The sequence below is a fragment of the Lytechinus variegatus genome, chromosome 7 (genome assembly GCF_018143015.1).
Source record: "Lytechinus variegatus isolate NC3 chromosome 7, Lvar_3.0, whole genome shotgun sequence".
NCBI classification, from domain to species: Eukaryota; Metazoa; Echinodermata; class Echinoidea; order Temnopleuroida; family Toxopneustidae; genus Lytechinus; species Lytechinus variegatus.
The window spans coordinates 19758309-19778045 of NC_054746.1; the positions used below are offsets into that span (position 1 = coordinate 19758309).

Genomic DNA, 19737 nt, shown 5'->3' on the forward strand with positions numbered 1-19737 from the left:
CATGGTCAAAGCTGATCAATTTACGGACAGGATATGACGACGATTGGACCAAAATGCTTCACAGAAAGGGATGGAGAAACCGGCCTGAAGGACGAAGTAGAATGATTTTTGGAAGATGAGACGAGAGCGGTATGGGATGAAGCGAGGGACCAGTAGACGAAGATGAAACTCAGGTAAACTGATGACCATCCAATGATCAGGGGAACCAATCTTGAAGATACAAACCCCTATAGGTCTGATTGATACTCGGATATCAGCGGTCCGAGGCTACAATAACTGATGGATTATTGACAGGGGCCAGTACAGGTTTCTTCGCCCTCGGGGCAACTACACCGTTGTCCGCCGATGGCGCCAAAACCGCAGTTTGGAAGTGCGTATATGAAGCGCATCCCTCTTCTGTTCTCGACTATCGCTAACGTGTATCAGAATGTATCACTTAATCTGATTGATGTTTTGCTCTTCGGGATTTATTTTGAACGGTATACGTACACAAAAATAACACATTTTGTCTCTCCAGAATGCCTAGTAATACATTCCTTGTCAAAAAGAAAGTCTCAAGAGTCTATTCGGTTATTGCAAGGACACTTTTAGTGGTAGGCCCACGTGCTATTAAGATTAAGGACGTGTTTGTAAACCCAGACATCTTTAGGCACCAACAATGTGTATTTCCATTTTTAAATGGATAATTTGTGAATGAAAAGGCATAAAATTTGATTTCCGTAGAGGCTGCTTTTCCACTCCAACGTACAAATCGTGGCCACAATATCTATCCCATACTTGTTTTACATCTAGGTTAGATTCACCGTCGAATATATCAAGACAAAAATGTGGTCCAAATGATAGCTTCTAAAGAACATCACCTGCTTAACTTTTGATAGATTGTTTTGAGAGATGTGAGACTTCCAGAAGTATGATATTTTATGAAATAATGATTTGCCAAATGGAGCTGCATTTATGAAATAATTATTTGCCAAATGGAGCTGCAGTGCGTGTCGAGTTAACTTATCATTATTTCATCCTGATTAATATACATACAAAATTGTATTTTCACGCGATATCATTGATATGTAGAAGATGTCTTGGGCATACTGTGAGTCACGGAAACCTCTTCAAAATAAGATAACAGAATTTGGTCAATAAAATCGGAGAGGTTGTGGGCGGAGTAAAAAATGGGGTTCGTTCCGAATCAAGATTAATGTTGATGAAGGAGTGATATCGTTGCATCTCTCTCTCCCCTCTCTCACACATACTTTTTTTTTCTCTCTCTCTCTATCCCTCATCCTCTGTGGAACATGAAGAGTCGGGATAACGCAAGCAAAAAAAAAAAGGGCACCGCACTCTGCATCTTGCCTCTACAAGCCCTCTGTTTACTCACTCATTCTTTAATGTACGTCTATCAGTGACCGGGAACGATTTACTCTCCTCTCTGGCTCTATCAATCTCTCTTTCCGGTAAGAAAGAGAGAACGAGAGAATGATGAAAAAAGAAGAAGAGAATATGAAAAGCGTAAGAAAAGGAGGGGATAAGAATTCTGGCATGGCATGCGTCACTTCACCCAATGTAATACATCATTGTGGGTTAGACCATGAAGGGAGAAATATATTTGGTATTTTAGCTGATTGCTTTTCGAAGTCTATTCAAGCTGTTGTATATACCTTACTGAAGATTGGAAGGGGTTACATTTTGAATTTTCATTAACATATATTGTAAGAAGAGATGAATCAGAATTTTTTAGTTGCAATTTTGTGTGGGTTTTGTGCTCCTAAAACCATGATTCCGAAGAGCGTGTTTAGTCATACATTAATCTTATTCATTACTTGCACCACCACTTTCTCTAGTAGTTTACCTTCATGTCACACCATGACTTGTAAAGAGCTAGTAATATTTGTGTTTTGATAGTTTTACAACTGTAGAGTAATCATATCTTTTAGCAAGAAATCAAACAGGAGCAAAAGGCTGAAAATAATATGATTTGAATAGGTAACCGAAAATTTGCCATGCAAATCACTGTAAACTTCACCGAGATCTAAACAAGGAATAAAAAGCAATGTCCTTTTAAAGATTTGCATTATTTCGGAGAAACAGTTCATGATTTCATGAATACTCGATGATCAAACTGATGATATCCCCACTCGTTCTTTTGTTTTTATTACATGAAATTGACCTCCAAGAACCTTAAAAAAGGGGAATTAAAATGAGTTACTGCGTCAGCTTTTTTTTATAAGGGAGGCATATCACATACACACGGATGAAAATATGAAATGACTGTGATTTCATGTAATAACATAAGAAAAAGAAAAGATGGGATGTGACGTCATCAGCCAACCTAATGAATATTCAAGACGAGGTGCATCTGCTCAACAAAATATTGTTAGACTTTAACATTCAGTAACTCTGTTATTTGTTATCACCAAGATTTTGTGAAATTTTCAGCATTTTGCTGTGTGAATTTTACTCCATTTTATTCAAACATGAATATTTTCAGCTCGGAGTACCCCTTTAAAATGCATCAGAGCAGGCGTACTGACTTTTACTTTCACTCATTAATGCAAACTCGAACACCAGACTTCAAGTTTTAAGACTGCATCACACAATAAAGAGCAGTATTCCCTGGTCAAAATATCAATTTGGAAAGGGCGTCTTTGGATACTGCCTTTGAAATCCATTTGATTCTCTTATACCAATTTGGAATTGCTTTTAAAATTAAATGTCTCCGTGCCCCATGCAATATAGGACTGGGAAAGCCCCCCAGGCTATGCAACCAATTATCACCAACTAATATATTACATCATCATGCATTAAAGGAGTTCTCTTGGGTTATTACAATGGATCTACAGCAGTCATGATGCGTGTTGGAAGAAGACTTCATTACTTTTTGATGAGAGACAGGTTTCTTTTCCCGCCTCGGGGCGTTTCATTTTCTTTTCTCTGTAGAGCCTACTTGGATCTTAAGCACCGTTTAAGATTGAATTTGCCAGTAAATTCCATAACCAACGGATTGAATATTATACAATATGGTACGGCAATGTAATTTCTGTTTGTGATGCACAGTTTACATTTGCATTCATCAAACTTTATACTTTATATTTTTTTCAAGATGTCCCTTTAAAAAAAATCTTTACCTATTATTCTCTTGAACTCTTCTTTAATTAAGCATGGACAAAAAATGTTTTTGTTCGCCTATCAAAAAATCAATATTCATGGAAAATAAATTGTCTTTATTTAAAAAAAGCCTCGATATATTCTAGTTTTAGGTTGTTTACATATCAAAACACCTAAACATACTCTTTGTGAACATTTCTAACGATTCTGCATCTTTAAATCTTTCTCAAACAGATTCACGATGAAATAATAACGCTGAGAATCATCACCATCTCCATAATTATTATCAACGTCATTGTTAGAAGTGAAGGATTTCAAAGTATTTGCCTCTATAGTTCGCGATTGACATAGACCAATGATGTCATTATGGAATCATGCTGGGGTTGCTGGCTATAGATCTATAATGTTGAGTTTGTTTCCAAAATACACCACAGCAATATTCTTCGTGAAATGTTTATTTCTTGGGTACAAGCCAAACAAGTTCTTAATTATATAGACTTCTCAGAAAATCAAGATTGATATCTCACTATGAAGATGCAAACTGAATTCTTAGGAAATCTGTATGAGCTAAAAATTACCAGAATTTAAGCGTGATAAGGTGAGTGGTAAAATCATAATTATTACAGCTATTAACATCCAATTTGTTGTCACCAATGTGATCTTTCATCTGCTACTTTTTATAAGAGCATAACTAGACTATAAACATAGTTTCGAACGATCCCGTTGTCTTCTTCATAAATGACCAATCAAGCGAATTCAGCACAACCGCAATGCATACATCATTCAGAAAGTCAAAGCAACATTTCCATTTTCAAGATTTCGTTACAAATATTATTGTTTGTTGTGATCGCAATAAGTTCCGTAACGAAGCAAAATTGCCTTGAAATCGTATGTTTTTTCATCCTGATGCGTGGGAAAAACAATCAAATGAAAGAATATTTGATAAAAAAGAAAAATGCTGTCATTATCAACGATTAACATGGTCAGTGGAGGATTACGGCATTTTTATAACATGTTGAACTTGAACCTGATTTTAGAAGTGTCATGGAATTTTGTAATAAAAAAAAGTGCTCCGCTGTCAGATTTATATAGATTACGTAGGATATGGTACTTAGTTCTGGCAACAATTGGATGATTATCCCTTTTTAGGTGAGGTGTAACATCAATTGTTGGAAAATGCTAAGCAGATGTGAATGGCTACTATAGGGAACATGACTATCTACGTTCTAATAGCATCTATATAGGAGAATATATGAACACGGAAATAAAATGAATAAACTTTCATTAGTATATTGAATATCGAAAACAAGGTCTACATACATCCTGATACGAGTTTCCTATGCTTATAATTCTCCATAATGACAATTTATGGATTCATAATCTACAGGTCATAGGTTTCACATCAAAATCACGAGCTTATAGAAATCTAACAAACTTTACAAATATCGAATATTAATCACTCTTCAAGTTTCCACGAACTTGCTTTCTTCGGATCTACAGCACCGTGACAAAATAGCTGAAAAGGTAACTTTTCGAAGTAAAAATCGCACTTACCTTAACAATGTAAAAAGTTTCAAGTTATTTAGACTTCGCCACTTTGGAAACACAATAAGAAATAACTATTCATTCCATCAATCCAAGCTAGAGTTAATATAAATGGCACCAGATATACCAGATGTAGATGTCGAGTTACTCACAACATAATAATCCAACAGTTATATTCATATCAATCAATAAGTTATGGATCCCTCGTCATGCGACCACTTTATACACTTTTGAAATAATCACAGATGCAAAAATAATGTTTGCCATCCAACAAAACCAAATCAGTGCCACAGCAAATGAGCACGCTTTAGCGTGATTCCACGGCTCCAATGTCAACAAATCGATAGGTCTACCTTCGCAACTGTGATTTTCGCTGTGCTGCTATTTTATGTTTGATAATTTCCTTGTATTTTCTCTCAGAGGGCTGTGAAAACAAGCTGTGCCAGAAAGCGTGCGAGTTGTGAGCGAACATGGCCGGTAGCTTCCCGCGAGTGAAGGAACAACGAATCGAACAAGTTTAGCAACCAATCCTGCGGCGTCGTCGGTGCAGATTGCATCGGAGTAATGAATCAGAAATGACGCATGCGCAAATTGAACTCTGTCGTCTGCAAGTAGTATCACAACGGCGAATCGTTGCATTCATCAAAACAAGAGGTAGAAAGAGGTTGAACAAGACGAATCCAAGTAGCTGTAGGGGTGGAGCTTTGTAAAGAAAGTGATGGACGCATAAAATAGGAATGTATTATGAATCCTTTTTTTGACATCGAGTCTCGAGACGATTGATTAACTAATATCATACAAAATGTTGCACATTTTATGGCAAGATAACTATTTTATATGTTTGTAATCTTATTTTGTGTTTTGCGCATGGAAATGTTTGGAGATAGTTTGGAGTAATATAATAAATGCTTAAAGAAACTGAAAAAGGGGTAAAACAGCGTGTATCGTGTGTGTTAGGAGCATTGAGAAAGAAAATTGAGATATAGTTAATGTGCATGTTTGTTTGTGTGGGTTATGGTGTGTGTATGTGTGAGAGCGCGCGTGTGTGTGGTTGTGTGTGAATGAGAGTGCGAAATAGAGAGCGAGAGAAAAATAGAGAACGAAGAGAGAGAGAGAGAAGAAAAAGATAAAGGAAAATGAGTTCATATTTCAAGCCTGACGAGGATTATCGATTAGTATCGTCCATAATCACAATTGATGTTATGGCGCAATTAGGAGCGATGTTACACACAGACCCAATCCCACCTCTCTCTCACTCTCTCACACACAACCCCTTTAGTTCCTTATGTATGTCTACATGAAAGAAATCGAGATCATGATCGGTCGATCAAGGTTATCTCTCCTATGTCACGCGATCAGGCGCAACCGATACTCTGCCAAGCGTGGTCGAACTTCGAACAGATCGCCCGAATGTACACAAGGGGCTTCATAATACAATGTCAGGTAACACAATACAAGTAAAATCGAAAAAGTTGCAAAAGCGGGGTCATAAAAAAAATCGGAATTTCAGAGGGATAGTTCACCCCCCCCCCTCTATAAAACAATTCTTTTTTTATTGTAAAGGCAGGTCAGTGAAGATGCAAGGAAAGTCTAAAGTAAATGTTTTGAAGTTAAGATTTATTAGACACAAATTCCATGTAAGCAAAAAAGGTACCATGTAAGCACTCGAGGACAGAAATGCAGGAAACTGTCATTTTCCCTTCACAATTATTCATGTAGGGATCCACCAAAAATGACAAATAGATACTAATAAATGAACTGCTCTGTAATATTTTTGAATTTACATGGCTGTAATTTTTTTCAGAGTGTTTTACGTAATATCCTTGCCTGCTGCAATCATGTAAGCTTATTATCATAGTTATAATATATGGTGAGTAAACGATAAAAAGTATTTTGCACAGAAAGAAACACAGCAACAATAACTCAGAACATAAAAATGACAATCATCATTGAAAGTACGATAAATAAAATGAAATGAATGGGTTTTGGATTACAATGTATATAGAAGAAAAAAAATGCTTACAAAAAAAATTCTTAATTGAATTCAATGAGTGTGATTAAAATCGAATATTAAATATTTGAAATAATAACATGCAATAATCAAAAGTTGGAGGTAAATGTATATATCTCTGTGTGAATGATTCATATTCCAAATAAAACTAGGACATAATAACAATTCTGAATAACCGTCACAAAAATGTTCGACTAAATTGATTTGCGTGTCTATTAATGGCAAACCATCAAACTCACATACGATCACCCATATCTATGACTGTTCAAAAAATAGATCTTTTAACGAAAAGAGTTAATAAACAATTTCTCATCTACGTCAAGAATCTTTCTTTCCAAAGTTTGGAGGGAGGAAATGTTAGATAAAACATTCTGGATAAATCAATGTACATGTACTGTAATATCCGAAGTACAATAATTACTTGATAGAATTATTTAATTTAAAATCAAAAGATTCTCTTTCTTGGACATACGGTGCTAAAGTCAGCACTTCATGAGCCCGTGTTGGGACTACACTTCGGGTGCTGCTTTGCAGTACTCTGGGTGCTTACACACCTTAGTTGCCAAATGTAGTAGGCCAACATCACGCGATGTTTTAGCACCCAGTCTGTTGAGAATATACACCCCGAAGTGTATCGCCACCATACAAGCTCCAAAAATTCTGAATTTAGCACTTTATGTTTTACAGTGTATCAATGTGACACCTGACATCATGACCTTTACAAATTCTACCTCAAATACGAAAGTTCCTTTTTATGATTCCTCAGGCCATTTTCGTCTTATACCCCTTTCATAAACCAAATTAAAATGAATTAGGCGGCTAATATAGAAGACGAGAACTTAAGACATAATATCAATTTAAAGAAGCTATTCATCATAACGAGCCTTTAAAATCGAGCAGTGGTAACATGTAACATGAAAATCACCTAAATCTGATAAACTTATAATGAGATATTATAGAGTCATACGCGTCAAACTGGCATTATTTTCCGAGTACATGAGACGATCTGTATGGAATAACTAGATTGAAACTTAACGCCTTGGGCATGGCAGCCATGTTCTCCGTTCTAATTCTCCCACACGTATAATAGTGAGATGCTCTTGAGTAATTCGTGACTTGGCAAGGGGACGGTAGTAATATTAATTCACCCCATTTTCTTCTCTCTTTTTACTTTTGTTAGCGATGTTTCCCCAGGGCGCCTATTCAAGCGTAATGACTGACATGCGTGAAATGTTGACATGCATGTTTTTCTTTCAACTTCCCTGACATGAAGCTCCTCGTATAACGAGAAAGTGAAGGTGCCATATATCACTTTCCTTTTCATTCGACTCGTAACTTTCTTTCTCATTATCACAATCAAGGGAAACGTGAAAAATCTCTAAATAGATCTAATGCGTAAGCTCACTCGTTTCATTAATTGAATTCACGTATATCTCTAGAAAACACCCCTCGATTTCTTTAGAAATAAGTTTTATTTAAATTTTTTAAACATCTGCTCCTGAGTACCTATCAACGAGATATCCCACTAACACAATATTATCACTAAATGAACTGTTATTTCGAGCGGCAAAGGACAAGCCTCTGGAATATTTAAATGTATATATTGTGTGTGAGGAGGGGATGTAGGTGTGTGAGTGGATTGGTGTACTAAAAAAACTACTTCGGAAGTATCACATGAAATTCCTTTGTCATCCATGTTAATAAATCTTCGTCTGCGGGGGCATAAAAATCCTACACCAACTTACCACAATCTGCGATTTTTACCTAAACATTTTTGTAGTTATGAAAAGACAACCGTATGAATTCTATGAATTAATGTGAACATGATATTTTCACATTATTTCCAATTTTCACATCGTTTGTTTCAAAGAAATACATTCACCGGAAGAATTTTAAAATCTAGTTAGCTGTAATGAATTTTGCTTCGGAAAGCTGATACTTCAAGCAACTCAACAGCTGTCAAGATGTACAAATTGTAAAAGCTTTGCGGCTCTATTCATGGTTCTGTATCTTTCGTCATGGGTACTTTATTCCGTTCGTCGAAAGGAAAATATTAAATTGCGTTCTCGAATGTATGAATATTTCTCCTGTTTGAGCTCACGAGTCTGTATTCTGTAATCCAATTTAACCTAGTTTATGATATAATTGCGTGCTAAAGTTACAGGAAAGCCGATAATTCCAAAATTTTGTTTACATTTTATATTATTTTGTCTGTGTGTTTACTGTTTTCTTTCTTTATATGTTAATGGTGAAGAAAACTATTTTAGTTATTGATCAGTCAATGATTTAGGTGTCAATTCATGCGGTAAATTAATCTGTACTGTTAGTGTTAGAGATTTGTATGGCAATTGTCTAGCCATAAAGTCGAAGTAAGGATACGGGCCACTGAATGTTATTTCCAAACTTGTTTTTATAACAATTTTTTTTCTTTAGAAAAAATATAACCAAAAAATATCGAAGATAAAAATATTTTAACAACTCATGCGAATCTTCATTCTGATAAATATTATTGACTTTCTGATTGATCGACAGGAAATTATTAAGTTATTTTGATATCAGTAAGAGCTAGATAAACATGTATCCAGTAAAATTACAATCGTGAAAAAAATTAGAAAATATACCCCGGTGCATTTCCTCTGCATCTGTTACAAAATTGTTCATTTAGTTGGAATATGGATCGCTTTATTGAAATTCCAATACATTAATCATGTTAACCGTTAACCTTTTCACACTGTAAACAAAAGTTGGGTAACAAATTTTCCCAGTATCGGATAAAAAGAGAATGGATATTGCTGGCAAAAGAAAACACGTTTCTTGGGGATGTTTTCACGCAAGTCAAAACGATAATTTTTTTCTATATTTTATCCAACAAACATGCGTGTACTCTCTTTAACCAATATTGGCTTAATATTTTTAGAGTGTGAGTTGCTTAGAACATAATGAGATGGGGATTAGAGAATGTAAATCCTGAACGAGCATGGATGATGAAAAACTAACATTTCGGCGGGTTAAGAAATTGAGAACGGCCTTAAGGGCGTCCAATTATTTTAAACCGCGCCTTGCCCACGCATGCTAAATCTGTACACACTGGGGGTAATCTAGACTACTTAAGGAACTATTCATGACATGTCGGCTCTCCAGCTAACACCGTGGCGTGTCTGGCGGAATTAGGGGCACACTCTTCTGAAAAAGAGAAGAAAACATGAATGATAATATCGAGATATAATGTAGATGATACATCAAATTTGTGCAAGGGCTGAACAAGAGTTGAATTTCCTATTGGAAATTCCCGAGTAATGTTCCACGTAATTGATATGTTTGGAATTATCAAAGAAATATGATGACTACTGGCATGAGAAGATTCGTTCTGTAGGTTATTCGTACACTAAGCCAAGTGAACGAAATCAAGAACCCACGGCCTCTGTAGTGTATAGGTACGCCTACATAACCTAGATTGGGCTAATGGGGGGGAAAAGTATAATCAGTTGTTTCTTTCTACCTCCCAATATGTTCAATCCACTGGGTTTTCAATCGTTTTATTTGTGGTTTCGTTATAGATTATTTGTTGTGTTTTGTGAGGTATTTTTGTTTATTAATCCCTTGCAGGATCTAAGAAGATGAGAGATGCGCAACGATGATAGCTTATACCGTTGCCTACTGTAACCGTTAACTGTATCCCCGTTTGCTCTTTGAAAATCACATAATTCAATAATCGACCGATCGACGTTGAGTTTCGAAGTTAAGAGATTTATTTTTGTTCATTTCAGTTAAGATACAACTGCATGAACACGTACGGTGGCGTTACAACGCCTTGTCCAAACAAAGATCATGTCGCGAAACTCCCTGAGCCTCCACCAATAGATGATGCAGTTGGATATCCAATTGGTTGTGATGACCAACTCCTCTGTAAGGATATAACACGGACTGAGATCAGACTTCAAATTTCGACTTAGGTATAACCACAAGCCCATGGGGTACAGCGAGAAGAAAACTGTGGTGCCCAGAATCATCAAGAATGTTCGCAAGACCCGTTGGTTCTCCTTCTTGCGTTCGTCCAGCTGACTGTTGCCATCAGAAGACACCTTGGCAACGGAGCGGTAAATGAAAACGTAACATATGGACGTCGTTGTTAGGGATATGGTGGTAGTGTAGAACGGAATCACGTGGTAGTGAATAGTTCTCTTGTACAGGAGGGCCAGCAATCCTGCAAAGATCCAAGAACCGATGCAACAAAGGACACATCGGGTGGTGGTAATGATATTCTTGACGCCGAAAGGATCTACCTTGATGGTGATGAATCGGTAAACAGCTACCAATAGGACACTGATATTGGACACCAGAAATGAAGAATATACAGCGGGTATGAGGACATCGGTAATTACCGGACTCCCCACCTGTGAAAGACAAAGTACATGACACACATAGTTTCATATTATGATTACAGATTAATGAATGGAAAATTATAACATTTTCTAAGTACGCATACAAACTTTTTTCTCGTTTATTAGATTCCCAGAGGCGCTATATTCTTCTGATGAATAAAGAAAATAAATAAATCGCATCAGCCAAATCCTACTTGGCAGTATCCTGAAAGATTTCATTGAAACAACTGTTTTCTAAATCATAATTTAATTGAAGTCGATAGAGGACAGATCATTGGTACCATGGGGTAGAGAGGCATGACGTAACTGTCAAAAAACTTTTCTTAGCAGTTTCAAATTTGCATATCAGATTGCAATGGTCGCTAACAACGCAAGTTTGAGGCACAAACCGCTGGACAAAACCTGATGGTAGGATGCACGTTTGCAATGAATGCGATACTGTCACGACAAAATATTACATTATCACTTCTGTACTCTATTTCATAATTGTATTTCCATCCACAGTAGGCCTACACACAAATATGAACCCAACGGCTCCAGAGGTTACTCATTGGGGGAAAAACTGTCATTTCTGTTTTAACCTTTCTTGCCATCTCTAAAACACACACACACAAATATTTCCTAAGAAACGTTATTTTGGAGAACATCAAAAGAAAAAAAATCATGTCACGAAGATAGGTAATACCTTACCTGATTCCTTATCCTTTTTACCTCGAAAATGACGTAGATGACTACACCAACCAGATCAGCAAGAGCGAGGTTGAATGAAAAAATGTGATGGCGTTGTCGGAATCGTGGACAGCCAAGAATAAGGAGCAGGGTTGTCGAAATGAATACAAAGGCGATGCCCAGTTCTATTCTTTTTATAAGTAATATGTAATCTTTGCACGTGTTCATTCTGATTAGTGATGATCTCAGTGTCTTCTAGTACTTAGGTGTCTTTCGGTGTCTTCCGGTATCGACTCAAGACATTTGTGAGTAAAGAAGCGGTAATAAAGAACACGTTTGGGTTATCAACAGCAGTTTATCACCTGAATTTCATCAACATTAGTAAGACTCTTTAAATATTGCCAAAGGTCAGACTGACTGGCATGAACATTCAAAGAACAGAAGTTATTCCTTCTTCTCGCCGAGTACGATGTTAAACCAGACCTTGGAGTTCCCGTGCATGCAGCCAGACCTTTAAAGTTACCAAGTATCAGAATCACTTGAGAAAATACGCAGCTGGCATCGCTATCCTAAAAAAAAAAACCCGGAAATTATGTCATAACGGAATTCTGCTCCAATGCCAATTATATCTTCTATCTACATGTAAACCTAAAATATTACTCGTTCGAAATTCATAAAATAAAGCGAAAAATGACTAGAATATAATTCACATCTATGCAATAGCTTGATGATACTGACATGACGCAGCGATGAGATGGGATGAGTATCGCCTAAATCGTGAAAAAAAACCAATCTGGCATTATTCACTCGTTAATGAATTAGAGTAAGTGGATGAAATGGCTACTGTTTATGGCCGTGACGCTCCTCGGTACACTCTTTATTTAAATTACCATGACTACGTTTATTATCAGCTGGACAAAACAACTATACCATGCGACAAGATGCAGGGTGATTGCGAAACCATATACATGTACGTATTCACTAATAACCTTCGTAAAAACAATAAAACTAGAAATACAAAATCATAAAAGCCCATGCGTGATCCGAACAGAGAGATCTTTTTAATTTGGATATGAGCGTTCCTTTATTATTGTTTGACCAAGGGCTTCTAACAAAAGCATATCACTTTTAAAAAAGGAAGATTGACATCCGAATATTACGTATAGGTTGTCCAATCGGTGTCAAGGTCACCTTCGGGTTCTCCCATATAGCATTGATAAAATGATTATTAGCCCAAATTGCCCCTTCTCTTGTCTATAAATTGCTTGCGGTAGATATTTGATACATTTTTTACACCGAATGAATGAAGGACGGGATTGCAAATTCAGACAACTTTATTTCGTCTTGCTTGTCAGCGCAGCCGGAAAACGACAAACACTTGGCGAAACTGTAATTTTGTCATCAAAATATATTCAATATTGGCACTCTGAAACCTATGGAATATATATTTTTCTGTGTTTCTGTTAAAATCCGATATTTGAACGTATACGAGGGAAAATGAGATATCTAAATAATACATTTTCCTTCAAAGAGTTTCAAATTAATTATACATGTATTGCAGTCATTCTGTTTAAATAGGTGAGCAAAGCGAGCGACGGAGAGAATATCCACTTGTTTATAATCGTTTACTTTGTTCGCACAAAATTAAAGAAAACATTTTCCTTCACGATATCACTGACCTTTTTTTCCTAGGGGGTACAATAAATCATATACAAGAATGTAGTTTTTGTTTCTTTGATTGCATATTATATTTTACGTTTCAGTTGCCTCTCGTTTAACACTACCCCGAGTATAATGCAGCATTTCAGCGTTGAAACGCTGTCAAAAGAATAAAGATGAATGTTTACATCACCCCTACACCAGTAAATTTACGTTTTATATGCATGACATTTAGGTCATATATAATTATCTAAAATTGAAATTAATACATTCTGTCGGTTAATTTACATGTGATTTCTTTCCCCTAATATTAGATACCTGCCAATCGTCTTTTATATGTCGTCAAACAGAAGTATTGGATCAAATGTTTAGATCTTTAGCCGCTTGAGGTGATTAAACACGAAAATATCAACATAAATCTGGAAATATCTAGAGCATATAGCCTCATCGTTTTACAGTAAAAGACGGATCGAGGGGGAGAGCAGTGAATTAGAAGACGGAACGGCAAGCCGCGGGGGTCACCCTTATTAGGCCCGCCTTATAATGCTAGCTATCATACCCATCTATTTTGGTCGTCTCAATATGCTATTTATAAATATGATTTCCTTAGGGTGTATTGAGGCAGTGAAAAAGACATCGGTATGAATGTAAACAAATCAATCAGGATAACCACTGTAATATGGTTGCTGGACTTCATTTTTTTAAAGTGTATGTGGGTCTCTTTCCTCTAAGAAGGCGTTGCAACAATTGTGGGTCGAAAACAGACTCATATTTAAATTATCTCATATAAAATGTTACGAATCGGTATCAAACTAATATTTGGGATTGGAAAAAAAATACGACAGTCGATACCTGCTTTATTTTTATTATCTCTGTATTTAATTTCTACAAAAAATAAAATGTATTATATAATCATAATGAGGAAATGTATGAAGAAGTTTTTATATTCGTTTCATACAGAAACTGCTTTGCAAAATGATGGAGTATTTTTGAGGCCTTTAGTCATTATTAAGCAGATTTGTGTTCAAATGCTTTGAATAATCTAAAAATACACTAAAGTCTTTTGCTGATGAATAACTGAAACGACAAAATAAGTAGGTAATGTGATTTTATAGTTTAAAAAGAGGCAAAGAAAAGATGTACTGGGACACTTGGCTACTGTATCGTTCAATTTATGAAATTGACAATAAACCTAACGTATAACATATTTTCACGACGTAACAAAATGAAATGGGCGCTTTTAGTTGGGAGAATATTACATAATCACTATGGAACCCCAAACCCCTCTATATACACCCCCTCCTCTCCACAGCTTTCTATCTATTATGCGTCTCCCTTTTATAGACCATGTTCAGAATAATCATCAACGGTAATTTCCCGTCTTCATTCATGATAATGAAATTCGTGTTCGCGCCATTCAAGAGCATTTATGAAAATTTCATAGCCACCTCGCCCTACATCTCACCATAAACGTCACTAACACTGCATTGGCCTACTTTCTTGATGAAAAGGGAAATGGTTTAAGTATTCTAGTTTATTAAGATATCCAAGAATAAAGTGCACCTGACCTTTCTCCAAGTCGTTCCTCTTACGGTTGATCTATAAATTAGGCCTAGGGTATCCAAATGCTCCCGATTGTAGGTCGTTGCGCAATTACATCTGCTTTCCAGCAGATAGATTCAAAATGTCCCCCGTCCCGAACATTAGGGTTTCTCATCCAGCGGTGCCTAAATACACCTCTGGGGATAAATTTGTCGATAAAACCATTCCGGTGTGAGGCTTTCATTTTAAGCAGCGCTTTCCTGCAAGGGGTTCAATATCTTCTTGTGTCAAAAAAAAGCCGTGCGATCGAGTAAAGACATACTACATTAGGCTCTTTTAAAGAAATTCACGAGAGTATCTTGCTGCTAGCAGTGAACAGGTGATAACAGAACTTCTAATCTAGCAAACACCTCAGTCTGAGTATTAAAATCAAAACTACAAACACTAAATTGTAAGAGAAATAGTTAACGTGAAGGTAATGGAAGAAGAATATACATTCAATTAAGTCACCCTCAGGAAGAAATATGTATACACACACACACATATATATATATATATATATATATATATATATATATATATATGTCTGTGTGTGTGTGTTTGTGTGTATTTTTTTGCCGAAATATGTACATTCGTGTCACATTTGTTCATCTTCAAGAAAACAACATGCTAGCTGAATCACTTCAAGTAACAGAGCAATCAAGAAAACATGGCAAATTTCTTGATCAGGGTTTATTTTTACTTGACGTTAGGCATTTTAGATACCACAGAAACCGCATAGGTGTGATTTCATACCATGGAACAGGTGAGTATTACTGATCTATAAGGTAAGTGTAGTCGTGGGATTAGAAATATGAATTCTTCCGTAGTCGGGGAAGAGACACAGGCTGGTCTGAAATTTATGGAAATAACAGTACTTCATGGAATTCGAATTAGACGAGATGCTTGCATGTGATCTCATAAAAAGTAAAACTTAGAAAATGCACAAATTTGCTATTCTTTCACGTTTTTTCGTCAAAACTTAATTGATACATTCATCTCAAGTTTGTCCACTTCTGAAAGAAACCTGGGGGCCGTTTCATAAGCTGTTCGTAAGTTAAGAGCGACTTTAAGAACGACTGTTGATTATTTCTTACGCGTTAAACCATCGCCAATGAATATTCCATTTACCATAAGAAAGGATCACCAGTCGTTCCTAAAGTCGCTCTTAACTTACGAACAGCTTTATGAAACACCCACCAGAAATCAGAGAAGATTCCCCTTGTAAAATGGTGCATGAACCATCCTTCGTCCCTGCTAGATAGAATGAGGTGAAGACAAATAGGGAATTGCGCATCTCATTGACCAAGCGAACAGGTGAACGGAATATTTACCGAATGTGGACACAAGCTGCATGGCGGTTCGTGATCTTCTTCACTTCTTCTTCTACTACTTCTTCTTCTTCTTCATCTTCTTCTTCTGTTCCTTTTTTTTCTTCAGCTCCATCAACACCACCACCACCACCGTCCTCATCCTCTTCCAATTTTTTTTTTCTTCTTCTTTTTTCTTGTTTTTCTCCTCATTATTCCAATTCTCTTTCTTTTTCAGCTTTTTCTTGTCATTCTTGTAGCTGCTGTTTTTTTGGTCTTCTTTAGAAGAGAGAAAGATGGTCAGAGAAAGTAAGACTAGTTTAATTTCTACTTCAGATCCGCTTCCTGTCTCTGGCATATTCAACGAAGAGAAACAAACACCAACATCATATATATCCAAGAAAGGTTCCTTATTCATTTGGCACACACGACTGAATGTCAAAGAAGGAACGTGATTTGGCAGCACGGTTTAGTATGAACCAGACATACAGGGGATATAAACTAGTTCAATATCTACCGTAGATCTATTTCATGTGCCTTGGTATATTTAACAATGGAAAACGAATACCAACATCGCAATGATCTGTTTACTAAATCTTATCGATAAAACATTAATGTGCAGATACATGAGGGGAAATGTTTTTTTCAATTCGCTTTTCATTCAATCAATTGGCGCACACTGACTTTACCAGAGTATTTCATCAGAGTTAATAACAAACTTTTTCAATGCACGACGTGGAATGTTCCCTTGGTTCAACTGCCTAAAGGCAACCTTCAATATACAAGTAAGAGTGATGGTGATCCAACAGACTTCACCTAAAGCGGACATTCAAGAAACCCCTTAAGGAGAAACAAGGATCAGATATCTTTACAAAAGAAACAGTAAAAAATAACTCTTTGTTCTGAGTTTTGAGCAGAATGAAAGTGAGAAAAAAAAGAAAGAGCACACTTGGCTTTAAAATGACAGTTTTTGAGCATTCAACGAGCGACGAATCGGGTTACCAGACGGTATTTTTGAGAGTGCAGCACAAGAAAATTGTTTCAAGTCCTACGAAGCATTTACATTTTGCTCCCTGGGGCGTTGAGTCTGTTTCTTGAAGAGGTTATAGGTGCGTTGGAGTAGTTGAATACGAACTGTGTCAGAAAAGGAAATTGTAGCGAGTTTTCACACCGCCTCGTAGAACGAATTTCAGAATACAGTAAATTGATTAGAAATGTCCACCAGCTGACAATGACAGGTGGGAATTCTCTGTCGAAAAGTGGTGAACCGGATCAGCAGTTCGTCTTTGGTTTTTGAGCTGACGAAAGTATGCAAATGCGTCGTTTGTCCGAAGTCCAGGACGAAATTGCAGTTTTGATTCATCAATTTCCGACAAAATCTTCTTGGTTGCTAATTGGCAAGAAGAGCATTTGGCAAAACCTTTTTTATGTTCTTGAAAGCGTTCTTCGTTGCAGTGTGAAAACATCCTGTAGTAAAACCGAGTTTTTAGGACGCTGTTTTGCAACAATTGAGTCGAGAGGATTGAGAGAACACGAAACTGATCTAAAGGGCCAAAGAGAAAGAGGGAGGGGTAGAGGGGAACAGATGGGTTGGGGAGGATATAGAGAGGTCGACAGAAGCAGAGAGAGAGAGAGGGGGAGATATCGAGAACGGGGAGATTGGGATGGGAAATACACATCCTTTTTGATATCATGCAATCAAAATATGTCTACGTGATTTATCTGGTCTACTGAGAGTTAAGAGATCCTTAATGACACATTTCGTGACGAAATTGATAAAATCATGTGACTACATCTGCTCTGCTCGACTGTGGCATAGTTTCAGAGCTTTTTTATCGCCCCGTTTCCAGTTTCTCTTGCTGATACTATTCTCTATATCTTCTCGGCTGATTTCCCGTAAGACAACTGTACCATCAATCTAAGAATGATTAAAACATGAAAAAAGTGTATCCATTTCGATTTATTCCCTTATTAGAAACTGCAGTTGCTGAAGCAGAGCATGTCGCATTTATACGATCCCAACATTATTATGTCATGTGATAATGGTGGATGTTGTTTCATTATCAAAAGTTATGTTGTAAAGGATCCCGCCTTTTGACTGATGGTTTAATGCAGAATTGAGACAAATTGTCTTACGGCTCGATGATACTTCAGTAATATTTCATAAAATATTTCATCGACTTCTAAATCCTACCGCTACAATGCGTCTTTTTAATCTTTTCTTTCTTGGGAATTAGAATTGAATTTTCTTTTGGTCGCTCCATTGCCCACAATGTTACTCCCTTGAATTTAATGTTGTTAAAGTGTGGACATGCACAGTTTACATTTTGATATGTTTGCCTGTAATTTATTGTATTACTTTATCCATTTATTTTTTCGTTACTGTATTTCTGGTTATCGCTTTTTACATGTAAATATGTCTTGACAAGCATTACAAAAAGTTTTACGTGGGAATTCAAGCATAAACACCAACGAAATGCCAACAGATTTCAGCAGAAATATTGACAAATTATCAATCACAACTATTTGGTTTCCCTCTTCAAAAAGTAATAGTTATCATTGTGTATTGCGGGTTAATCTCCTCGATACAATCGACGTTCACCTGTTGTGATGAAATTATAAAAAGCGTGATAAGACAGTAGTAGCCTCGTTCAGACCTGTGATTCCAGTCGGAGTAAAACTCTGATAAGTATGGAGTAAATTATGCATGGATTAACATTTCACAGATATTTATCCAATCACGACCCAGACGAAGGCTCTAATGGTCGGAGGAAGCCCAGTCAGAGAAAAGGTCAGAGTAGTGCCATTCTGGATAGAGTTACTCCGACCGACCTCCTACCAGGAGTATTTTAGTTAGATGAAGGTCGGAGTAACTCTATCTAGACGCGCGGGCACTACTCCGACCTTTACTCCGTCTTGGCTTCCTCCGAATGTCCCTCCTGAAAAACACGTCCCCTCATGATAAGATAAATATCTTTGAAATGTTAATCCATGCATAATTTACTCCGACTATGATGCCAGGTCTGAACGCGGCTACTATAGCCTCGTAAACGATAATGACCTCTTTTGATACCAACTTCATGAAACCCCGTCGAAATACCTCCTGAAACATCAGAGGAAGTTCGTGCCGCTTTCTGGCGCATTCTGCGCGACGACTGTCGCCCATTAAACCCTCATCACCGATAATCTTATTACAAGAAGAAAATCAAGTCCATCGTTTCATGTGGAATAGTTTGCTCCATACAGTCGACACCACGGCGAGGTTTTCACGTACAAGGAAACAATCACGTGACATTCTTTACATGCCTTAACCCATCCCTTCAAGTATGTCAAGACGCTTGAAGTGGGCTAGGGAATCTTCGTAACAAACTGAAAAAATGTAGAAAGGAATATACAGTACATATAAAAATAATATCCAAAATTTTAACCTCGGGCTCATAATGCACGTTCGATGTTTGAAATGCATGGGGGTGGTACA

The 19737-nt window shown here is 36.8% G+C and overlaps 1 protein-coding gene across 1 annotated transcript; it reads right to left on the minus strand.

The window, feature by feature from the left end:
- Window positions 1–7488: 7488 nt before the first annotated feature.
- Window positions 7489–12527, minus strand: LOC121418677. The gene is made up of 2 exons (XM_041612661.1): window positions 11731–12527; window positions 7489–11052 (listed from the first exon to the last, which is right to left on the minus strand). The coding sequence occupies exons 1-2, from the start codon at window positions 11935–11937 to the stop codon at window positions 10426–10428; spliced, it is 834 nt and encodes a 277-aa protein (XP_041468595.1). The 5' UTR covers window positions 11938–12527; the 3' UTR covers window positions 7489–10425.
- Window positions 12528–19737: the final 7210 nt, after the last annotated feature.

Coding starts and splice junctions, on each gene's coding strand:
- LOC121418677 (XM_041612661.1), bottom strand. CDS start 11,937: ATGAACACGTGCAAAGATTACATATTACTTATAAAAAGAATAGAACTG. Junction 11,053..11,730: donor TAAAAAGGATAAGGAATCAG/GTAAGGTATTAC, acceptor TGTCTTTCACAG/GTGGGGAGTCCGGTAATTAC.